At 45.8% G+C, this 10,634-nt stretch overlaps 6 protein-coding genes across 6 annotated transcripts; 4 read left to right on the plus strand and 2 right to left on the minus strand.

The window, feature by feature from the left end:
• Positions 1–608: 608 nt before the first annotated feature.
• L203_104752 (uncharacterized protein) lies at positions 609–939 on the plus strand (the record flags this gene model as incomplete). The annotated part of the gene is made up of 3 exons (XM_066214130.1): positions 609–643; positions 696–835; positions 884–939. The coding sequence occupies 3 exons, from the start codon at positions 609–611 to the stop codon at positions 937–939; spliced, it is 231 nt and encodes a 76-aa protein (XP_066070227.1).
• A 59-nt stretch (positions 940–998) lies between these two features.
• L203_104753 (uncharacterized protein) lies at positions 999–1,816 on the plus strand (the record flags this gene model as incomplete). The annotated part of the gene is made up of 7 exons (XM_066214131.1): positions 999–1,035; positions 1,147–1,202; positions 1,308–1,376; positions 1,440–1,474; positions 1,525–1,626; positions 1,677–1,687; positions 1,746–1,816. 7 exons carry the CDS (start codon positions 999–1,001, stop codon positions 1,814–1,816), a joined length of 381 nt encoding a protein of 126 aa, XP_066070228.1.
• A 482-nt stretch (positions 1,817–2,298) lies between these two features.
• On the minus strand, positions 2,299–3,332 carry L203_104754 (uncharacterized protein; the record flags this gene model as incomplete). Its single annotated transcript, XM_066214132.1, has 7 exons — positions 2,299–2,446; positions 2,495–2,599; positions 2,673–2,748; positions 2,797–2,866; positions 2,909–2,967; positions 3,015–3,178; positions 3,241–3,332. 7 exons carry the CDS (start codon positions 3,330–3,332, stop codon positions 2,299–2,301), a joined length of 714 nt encoding a protein of 237 aa, XP_066070229.1.
• Positions 3,333–3,637: 305 nt separating this feature from the next.
• Positions 3,638–4,615, minus strand: L203_104755 (uncharacterized protein; the record flags this gene model as incomplete). The annotated part of the gene is made up of 2 exons (XM_066214133.1): positions 3,638–4,323; positions 4,387–4,615. 2 exons carry the CDS (start codon positions 4,613–4,615, stop codon positions 3,638–3,640), a joined length of 915 nt encoding a protein of 304 aa, XP_066070230.1.
• A 2,712-nt stretch (positions 4,616–7,327) lies between these two features.
• Positions 7,328–8,867, plus strand: L203_104756 (uncharacterized protein; the record flags this gene model as incomplete). Its single annotated transcript, XM_066214134.1, has 5 exons — positions 7,328–7,769; positions 7,823–7,987; positions 8,064–8,138; positions 8,203–8,268; positions 8,332–8,867. 5 exons carry the CDS (start codon positions 7,328–7,330, stop codon positions 8,865–8,867), a joined length of 1,284 nt encoding a protein of 427 aa, XP_066070231.1.
• Positions 8,868–9,622: 755 nt separating this feature from the next.
• Positions 9,623–10,374, plus strand: L203_104757 (uncharacterized protein; the record flags this gene model as incomplete). Its single annotated transcript, XM_066214135.1, has 3 exons — positions 9,623–9,718; positions 9,772–10,000; positions 10,052–10,374. The coding sequence occupies 3 exons, from the start codon at positions 9,623–9,625 to the stop codon at positions 10,372–10,374; spliced, it is 648 nt and encodes a 215-aa protein (XP_066070232.1).
• Positions 10,375–10,634: the final 260 nt, after the last annotated feature.

The following is a 10,634-nucleotide window of genomic DNA, read 5'->3' on the forward strand; positions in this document are numbered from 1 at the left end:
TGGGTAATTTTTATCCTAATCCTGAGATGATAAATGCCAAGTAAGGATAAGTCGGCCGATAACAGATTATTGAGAGGGTAAACGAATGGATATTCCTAAAGGCTTGGAAATTTGACTAGATTTCCACATGGTACGTTTAGAGAAAAATCCTGTGAATCAGCCTTTGCTCGATTTGGCCAGTCTTTCTAGGAACTATCAAGCTTTATGAGGGTTAATGGGTGTTGTAAAGATGCCAGATATGTATAGAACAGCTCTCTGAAATTTCATCTACGTCAAAGATGGGTTGCAGGAAAAGGAAAATGTAGATGGTATGTCGGTTTCAGTGACCATTATGTCGACATGTGCGGTCGGCAATGACTATGAATCGGTTGTCCAACGAACGAGCAATATATAGCAGGGTTTTTCATGAAGATCAGTATCTCACTCAAACAGGTAAGTAGCCTTGAATAACGTCAAGAGATGGAAAATGACTTTGTATTGCAGAGTGGCCAAATCGCATCCTTCTCATCGAATGATTTTCGTTCCGAATCATAAACGAATAAAGATGAGATACTGTTATCTTGAGGAATCTTTGATGCTCTATTTGTGTTTATGCGTGATACTCCAAGATGAAAGACATTGAGATGGAAAGTGTTCTCATTTTGTCAGTGTCACTCGCGCCTAATTGGATTGAAATTTGCTTCCGCTGCCATTAGGCGCACGTCGTTGCCACCGTTCCATCATCAACAACACGTCTGTGCAAACCGGCTGGCTTTGTTGCCGTTTTTATTATTTATCTACTCTGAATATATTTATTACATTATCATTTCTGTTCTGTTTTTGTTTGATTTGAACTGTAAGTCCACCTATGGGCCCTTGCCGCCACCGCTGACGAGGTATATAGACGAGAACCTCCTCGGTGGGTCTCTTCGCCTCCTTTATCTCGCACATCAACGCTGACTTATATTGTCTCTTTCACCTCTTACTATTTTAACAGTACATAAACTTTGTCAGCAACAATGGTTAGAAGTAAATTCAAGGACGAACACCCTTTTGGTGAGTGGATGAATTGCTTGTGGCAAATTGTGTTGTGTGGTCGCATGGACAGTCCTGGGCAACTTCGCGACCTGTTTCCGATCACGCCGCTGACATGATGAATCGCGATAGATAAACGGAAGGCAGAGGCAGAGAGAATCAGACAGAAATACCAAGATCGCATTCCAGTGAGTATATGCCTTTTTTCTGCTCGCAATGGCTTCGTCTATGACTGGCCATAGCACGACGCAGCTCTGCCAATAGGTATAAACAGAAACTGAATAGCTCGTTAGGTAATCTGCGAGAAGGCTGAAAAGAGCGATATTCCAACGATTGATAAGAAGAAGTATCTTGTTCCAGCGGTTCGTGCTTCCTTTATGTTTTGGCAGTGGCACACGATAAACTGATCTCTGCTGCCAAAACAGGACCTCACAGTAGGACAGTTTGTATATGTCATTAGGTGAGTGATTGAGACTTCAGTCAAGATTCGGATTTTAATGTGAAGGACAGGAAACGTATCAAGCTCGCGCCAGAAAAGGCCATTTTTATCTTTGTCGATGATATTCTTCCTCCAACGGCGGCTCTGATGAGTTCTATCTATGACGAGCACAAGTAAGTTTTCATCTTGTATCGATTAAAGATGCTGATGGTATGATTTGTAGAGATGAAGATGGTATGCTTACCCATCGTTCAATGACTTTTCAAACGCTTGATGCTGATTATACACATAGGTTTTTTATATGTCCTATACGCCTCTGAGAACACTTTTGGTGACCTTGAACAATATGCTGTCCGCGAATAAACATGGCCATCACACATTATGTTTTGAACTGGGATGAGAGAGCCTTTTTGGTGGATCTGGTCAGAGAGATACTGTGTGTGACGGGGAGAGATTGACATGAAAGAAAGGATAATTGTTCAGGTGCTAGGTAGGCTATGTGTATGACATTGTATTATGCAGTTATGGATTGAAAGCGATGAACACAAGGCCTTTTTGTCATGAACCAAAGCGGTTTGATGTTCCATCCGACACATTCAACCATCAGTTTTACGATTCATCATTCAGCAAGAATGAACCAACTGTGACGACCAGTTGACAAGTGCTAACCTGTCAGAGCATTTTGATATAAATGGATAAAAAAACATCTTTCACATCAATTCATACCAATATATTCAATATACCCCTTATACCCAATATTCCCCTTTTATACTCAATATTCCCCTTTTATACTCAATATACCCCTTATACCCAATATACCCCCATACAAAACACTTGACCGACGACTACTCCAAATCCTTCCATTCCAACTGACCTTTCCTGCCCTTGACCCAGAGCTGATCAGCGCCATCAGCAGGAGGGCGCTCCAGATCCTCCTTCTTGAGATAACCATGCCTAACTTTACGCTTGGCAGCTGTATCAATTCCCATTTCGCTACATCTCCACGTCAAATCTGGCTCCCGAATACTTGGGCAGACTTACTCGTCCCTCTTTTGAAGTAGAGCCTTGTCCACCTGAGAGTCATCCGTGTACGCCATCATAATCTGAGGAGCGCCAAGAGGAATGTCGGGATACTTGTCAATCTGCCTGTGTCACCATACGCCCCCAAGGCTACGCGTCAACTTGACATTCTCGAGCCAAACACCAACGTTGAACGAACCAGGTATGCGTAGTCTTGCCATAAGTACGATGAAGCTCCAACATGGCAGGCCTCTCGGCGAGATCGGATACGGCATCTACCCGCGTGGTCAGCAACATCATTCAGCCTTTACCCATCACCGTACTCGGAACAAGCGATTTCGTGCCCATCACAAGCATGCCAGAGTCCACCTCATACTTGTGCGAATGCCAGTACTAATCACAACGTCAGAATGCCACTCAACCAACTGCGCTCACCTTTTTCTCATCTTCTGGAAGTTGCATAAACTTGTCTTCCGGAATAAGATACTCAATACCTACTTCCGCATAAGCATTACACCCCTCCAAACCCTCCCAAACGCACCAATCAACTTTGCATTCTTGTCATCGCTGTCATAAATGATACACTGGTGAAGGTCGGGCCTCAGATGGGTGCAAAAGTGATGCGCCTTGACAGCTCTCCCACCATCGTGAGCATAGATATGGAGTCCACACAGATGCTGGTGAACCTGATTGATGGGCTTGAAGCTACAGCCACGTCACGTCAGCATGTCCCAACCGATGCCTTCACCGAAACATCTCCAACTTGCCTCATCTGAGCGGCACCCGCTGTGTCATACATGGTAGAGTGATAGTGACTCTGTTCCGCTTGGACGACAGGGTTGTCAGCGTCTCGCGGCATGGTTGATAGATGATTTTGGTAAAGCTATCGGTTGAGATATAAATGGGATAAAAGCAGTCGACTTGTCAAACCAAACCATTCTTTTCTTCCAAAACTGCTCATATATATATATATCCATTCTCTACCACAAGATTACGTACCACGGAATCAGCTGAGCCAGCGTCATGTCAAAGTCTAATCACGATCGTCCGTTCATCCATCTGTTGCAACTCCAATGACGTGAAACTGATGACGTCACGATTCCGACGACGATTCCACTGATACCTCATCCGCTGTTCACATTGGATTTTGCTTTTGCATCTTCTTCAAGGGTTGAGGTTGGTGGAGTGGGACTGTGTAGGTGGAAAGGGGTCGGGCTGGGAGCGGGGTGGAGCGATGTCGAACTGGGATAGATCGTGGCTAACATGGGCTGCTCCATCGGGATGTAATGACCCAGGAGGGTTCCATCGAACTTGGGTTACATCGTGGTCACCCATCGGATTCTCACTCTCCTGCATGAGTAGACGACGTGAATCTGGTCCCAGGTACGGGAATGGTGGACGCTGAGCTGGATTCATCCACCAGGCTGGACAGACATTACTATCCGTTGTTCCGCCATTGCGATCCGACTGATCTGGCCGTAAACTAGAGTCGGATTGAGTACGACCTGGAGGTAGCTCTGGGTTATTTTGACTAGACGACCCATCCAATCCTTCAATGTTTGACATACTAAATCCACTCATTCCAAGTATACGTTCGAGATAACTATTCCTTTTCTGTAGATCAGTAAGCGCTGTGTTTTGAGTTGCTATTTGTGCGGCTTGATCACGAATCTTTTCTTCTAGAGCGTAGTTCTTTTCGTACATTCCTTTTAAATTGTCACAGGCCGCAGATAGTCTGTCATCGTATGTGGCAAATTGTGCAGCTACACCATTTCTCAGATGATCTGGGATACTCTCCAGCGTCCTGTTTAAGTTCCTCCTGCAAAGACTCATGAGATTCCTTAGTTTTGCTTGAGGATTCACTTATTAGTAGCTTGTTGGATGCACAATGTGGAGCTGACAGATCAACTTACTTTTAACTCTATTTATGGTTTTCTTCTCAGGCCCTGTTAAAACTCTAGGTTCTCGATAATTGGCCAAAGCTGTTTGTTCCTCCAAAGTAAAATTCGAGATGGGTGTACCTGTCTGAAGAAGTAGGGCATCTATATCAAAGTTTAGTTCGAGAGTCTCAGCTCGCGAGCCGCTTGATGAGGCTGCTGCGTTCGTAAGAGTGGCTTGCTGTTCGCCGGGAAACGGCAACATCGGATGGTTTGAATATTTCGGGGGAAGCGAATGCATGTGAGCTGTCCAGGTTTGGCCATACAGATAACGTGTACTCACCGAGACTGGACCTACAAAAGGATCAGTAGGACGCCTAGAACGCCCAGATTGGGTAGAGTTGGCACCTCTGCTTTTAGAAATGCGACCACGAGGCATTGGAGGTTGTGGATTGAAAGATACACTGGAGAATATACAGAGATTGGCCACGTTCAGAGCTGCAAGATAGAATGCCACTGGGGTGTGGGTAAGAACAGGAGACACAGATAAAAGGTCGTTGTGAGTCAGCATGTCTTGTCGGTACTCGCCTATATAAACGCTGGGTCTCGCCAACGGAGCTTGAGAGAAGCATCGGGTGATAAAGGAGAGAGACATCTGCCGGGACTTGGCTTGGTTCTTGGGTGTTTGCGTTGCCGGCCATGGGACGAGACGTTGCTTCGCTGAGAAATGTCCAGCTGGAATAGACAAAAGACAGCTATCAGATTCATTCCACAAAAAGCCATCAACGACGAGTCCTTTTTCATATCTTCTCGGCTTTTGCTCATCTCGGCCAGGTTCAGGTTGCTTCGACCGTATCCATTGACCACCCACACATTGTCCTGGGTGCAATACTCTGGGCATTATAGGGGATATAGCCAACAAATAATGATGCAATTCCGCTTGCATCATTGTGACCTTTTTGGTCTGAGTGCGTATTATTTAATGGTTGGTATTTAATCATGACAATGGGCTCTCCTGACCTTCCCTACCATGATCCTGGCATTCTCCCCATCTCGAGGCGACTTTGCAGAAGTAGTTTCAAGTATTGGTCGAAGAGTTAGATTGAGATAATGTCTGAAATAGTGAAGAAGGTAAATGGAATGACTTTCGATGCAATGTTATGTAAGGGCTTGACGGAACCAAATTATGTGAGAGGATTTCGGTGACAAGGGTTTTTCTTTATCTTTATCTTTAATATTTTCCAATAGAAGTAAGCAACGCGCTATGATATTTTTTCTCAATATAAACTGAAAAGAAGACTCCAACCACTTTCAAGCCATCTCCTCGATGCTCGCAGAGCTTGTGGGTAACACGAGGTGGGTCCAGTGATAGTGGTTTTTTCGGAGGAGGTTTATCAACGGGTTCGTTTAATAAGTCATGGCATCCGTTATTTATGTGCACGACTCATGTTTGTTTTGTCATGTTCACTTTGTTATTTACTACGTTGGTTTACTTGTTGTGTACTTAGTTTGTTGTACAGTATTAGAATAGATATTTACGATAGCATACTGTCAGGAGTTCGGTTATTCTTGGGCTTGGTCTGGGAGTCCTTGAAACGAGTGACTTATCTAGGAGTATCTATCTCATATAGATGAAGACAGCTATCAGATTAATTCCCTGGGGAACTATCAACCACAATCCCTTCCTTATGTCTTCATTGCTCTACGTCCTTCAGTCACGTTCCCGTTCAACCAACTATACTATTTCTGAGGCATACACAGTATCCTGTGTTCTTATATCCGCACCTTGTACATCATCCTGACACAGAGGTCATCTTTCAGTCTCTCTTCTTTCCCTTTCGTTATCAAATGTCAGACTGCTGTTGTTCTTTATGCCCATCACATCGGATAGCTTTCCACAGGTTTTCTGTCCAGCGTCTAAGGTCGCCTCTCAAAGATCCGTCAATCCAAACGGATCACTAGTTGTGCTAGGACAGTAAATGTCGAAGTGAAGGAATTGTGACCTATCTGTCAGAACCTTGGAATTATGACATGGAATATAGCCAATAAATAATAATGCAACGTAGATTGCATTATTGTGACCTTTTGGTACAGAGCGTGGATATTAATTATTGGTAATATTCATGACACTATCTACATTAGGTCACGTGACGGTTTTACTTGCTCTTCTTCAATTGAATAGTATACTTTGCATATACTTTATACATGCAATATATATACACCACAAATAATTTATATATATATCTATCGATCTTTGTTAGTAGGGGTGAACGGTTCGTTCGGGTGAACAGCCAGAGCATCGAGTATCTCGGGTTTCGGCCCTTTCTTAAACTGCCTAATGTCGGCAGTTTCTCCCAGACCCACAACAACTCGGTATTGCAAGAACTTGCTGTAGTATTAACCGGCGGATCTGTTCTGAAAAAAAGATTTTCTATCTGCCAAGTTACTTCAGCTTGGAGGTCCTGACGGCTAAAGATCAACTCTATTTCACGTACAAACAGGGACAAACTTTGAAACCATTCCGGTTGAGGACGAAGGTTGTACATGGCGGTCTACTATTGGCCTGCGTGCTCTCTGAAGAGAGATCCAGCGAAAATGACTCTTTCATAGCGGTCGGTGAAGGCAAGCTGCTGAGTATTAGTGTATACACGTACCTAGGTTAGGGGTGGGTCTACCTGGTCGGCATTACCAGTGAAGATGTCGGGTTTGTCAATAACCGAGGTTCTTTCGAGCGGTATCAAGGTTTTCCATCTTGTTACCAGATGATACTGATTGCTGAGAGCTGACTGGTATACGCGAAGGGCTGGAAGAACTACATGCTTCCTCGAACTCTGCTCAAAGGAACTCGATTTCGGAGCGCATTAACCCATAGGTAGACTGATTAGGCTGAGAAGCCTAAGTAAGAGATCCTGTCAGGATTGGGCATTTTGTTCCTAAACGTAACCGTTACGTCTCCCAACAGCCTGGTATCAGGATCATGGTAGGGAAAGATCAGGAGAGCTCAGGACAATGTGTGGGTGGTCAATGGATACGGTCGAAGCAACCTGAACCTGGCCGAGATGAGCAAAAGCCGAGAAGATATGAAAAAGGACTCGTCGTTGATGGCTTTTTGTGGAATGAATCTGATAGCTGTCTTTTGTCTATTCCAGCTGGACATTTCTCAGCGAAGCAACGTCTCGTCCCAAGGCCGGCAACGCAAACACCCAAGAACCAAGCCAAGTCCCGGCAGATGTCTCTCTCCTTTATCACCCGATGCTTCTCTCAAGCTCCGTTGGCGAGACCCAGCGTTTATATAGGCGAGTACCGACAAGACATGCTGACTCACAACGACCTTTTATCTGTGTCTCCTGTTCTCACCCACACCCCAGTGGCATTCTATCTCGCAGCTCTGAACGTTGACAATCACTGTATATTCTCCAGTGTGTATCTTTCAGCCCACAGTCTCCAATGTTTAATCCTAACCATCCTCAAGGCTGCGTTGAGGGTGACGGATATCCGTCATACCCTAGCTATGGCAGCCAGTACCAAACATTTAGCGGACAAAGCTCCTCAGTGCACCCTTCATATGACCTAATTAATCCATATAATCAACCCATTCCAGTCTCGGTGAGTACCCACTATCCACATGGCCAAACCTGTACGGCTCACATACATCAATCCACTTCTCCCCGGGACATTCAAACCATCCGATGGTGCCATTTCCCGACAAACAGCAAGCCACTCTTACGAACGCAGCAGCCTCGTCAGGCCGCCCGCAAATCGAGTCTCGCCCCAATCTAGATTCCGATGTGGGCGTTTTGCTTTTTCAGTTGGGTATATCGTCCTCGCAACTGAATTCGCAGCAACGCATAGCTTTGAGAAATGACAAACGTGAGGCATTAACTGAGATAGATAAAAGAGTCTTAAATAGCCTCAAACGTAAGTTGATCTGTCAGCTTTACATTTCGCATCCAACAAGTTACTAACAAGTGAATCTTCAAGATAGCCTAAGGGTTCGAATAAGTACTGGCAGGGGGAAGGTAGATAAGATGCTGCAGGGCATCCCAGACCCTCTGAGAGCAAAGGTGTTTAAAGAAGTTGCCACACTCGACTCTAAACTTACCACGGTCTGTAAAGATGTAACAACAAAGAACCGAAAGATAAAGGCTCTAGAAAATACGATGAGTGATCAAAATACAGAAATGGGAGTCTTGAAAAAAAAGAGTTCTGATCAACAGAAAAGGATTAAACACTACCAAAGTATACTTGAAAAGTATGGAATCAACATCGAAACAGAGGACGATGGGTCGTCTAGTCATGATCACTCACAGCTGCCTCCAAGTAAGACTGACTTTGACTCTGGTGTATGGCCAGATCAGCCGGATCACCATCACCACACAACGAATAGTAGTGCCCATCCAGCACCGTGGACGGACATAGACCAGTATCTACCACTCGAGCACTCGGAGGCAGCACTACGATCATGGATGACGCTTCAGGCTGGTGAACCGGAGGCCTCCGGACATTATGCACTGTGAAACGTGGCACGAATCACTGCTGCCACAGTCGAGAAGACGCAAGGTGTTGAAAATGCAGAAAGAAGAGTAAGAGATGCATTATTGTCTTAACATATGCGCGAGTGTATATAGGGTTAGTTCAACTATATACACAGTAAACGAGGTTCATTAACCATTGCGTTGGACGGTTAAATAACGTATTTTCAATACAAGAGCTGCCGTAGATAGTTCCTAGAGAATCAGTCAGAGTGTATTCCAGCCAAACACACCTACCCAGCCACTCTCGTCCCCAGGCCTCTCGCCAAAACCCTCCAGTCCCAGCACCGTTGCGACTGTCGACACGCGACAATAACCCACAGCCATTCTCCGAGACGACGCCTTGCGCGAGCACTGCGATGGGACACTGGATACACCCTGCCGGGAGGATGGGAGTGGTGCAGGAGAGCGACGGTCGCGGCGATGGAAAGCGGACCGTCGATAGCTGCTCGAGAATGCATCCTGATCGCTGGTCTCTGTGTGTCCCAGTGAGATGTCCCAGCGAAATCCCTCCGTTCACTCGCTCCGAGTCCCAGGCGACGTACATGGTATGTCGGAGATACTTATCCTTTATCCCCCTCGCCTTTTTCAAGCTTCGCCATGGAGACCCAGCGTATATAGTCCAGTACCGGCAAGACATGCCAGCCCACAACTTTCTGTGTCTGCGTGCTTCTGACCGCTTTGAACACTGACATCTTTTGTATAGCCAACAGAGTGCATCTCTCAACCCAGTGCCTCTAATGCCTCGTCACGGTTCTGATCGCAGCGATACAAGCCGCTCTGAACGCAGCTCTACCGCTTCGCAAAGCAACTACACTGAAGCAGATTCAAACAACGTAAGTACACCGTCTCTCCGCCTGGGCCTGGATAACTCAAACACATCTCCAAGCCGCCTTTTTCGCAACAAACGACCAATTGGCTGACAGTGCCTATGGGCTTTTCGAGCGACCACCATGATCGTCTTAGATCTCCGGAAAAATGTACCAAAAGAGCTGAATGTTTCCTTACCGAAAATGGTCTCACAACGGATGATCTTCAACCCGGTGATTGGGAGAGTATAGGCATGATAGAAATGGATAGAACTGAGGATGATAACAGGGTCGTCGATAGACTTACCGGTAAGTGGATGGGTCAGCGCTACATGTTGCGTCAAACAAGCCGCTGACAAGTGGATCCTCAAGAGCTGGGTGCTACTAAAAGGAAAGCTGCACAGAGAGCCGCTAAAACGTATGCGCAGGAAATCCCATCATCCTGTGAGAGAGCTGACCTGTTTGAACGAATCAGTGCATACGAAAGAAAAAGATTGTTGAGACTTAGAGATAAAAAGACCCAAACGGAGGGCTCACCATCTGCACCCGGCAATCCAAGCTATACGCTGGCGGATCCTTATCCAGAGAGTGGCAGTAGTGTTGCCCCTCTAGACTTCCAGACGGACTCGTCGGCGGGCGTGTGGGCAGATAACGAACTGTGGGCAGATTGTCATGAATATTAGCAATAATTAATATCCACGCTCTGTACGAAAAGGTCACAATAATGCAATCTACATTGCATTATTACTTATTGGCTATATTCCATCGAGTAATTCCAACGTTCTGACACAGATGCCGAGGACGATGACGGATATGATCAGCTGTTTGGTCCCGGAAATACATGAAACCCCAGCTCGTAGCGTCGCAGAGAATCGACTGGGAGTAGCTGTCTGCCAGGATGTGGAGGGGTTGCTGGGCTTTGGCGAGAGGCCGTGGGATGAGA

This window comes from Cryptococcus depauperatus, chromosome 6, assembly GCF_001720195.1.
Source record: "Cryptococcus depauperatus CBS 7841 chromosome 6, complete sequence".
Lineage (NCBI taxonomy): Eukaryota > Fungi > Basidiomycota > Tremellomycetes > Tremellales > Cryptococcaceae > Cryptococcus > Cryptococcus depauperatus.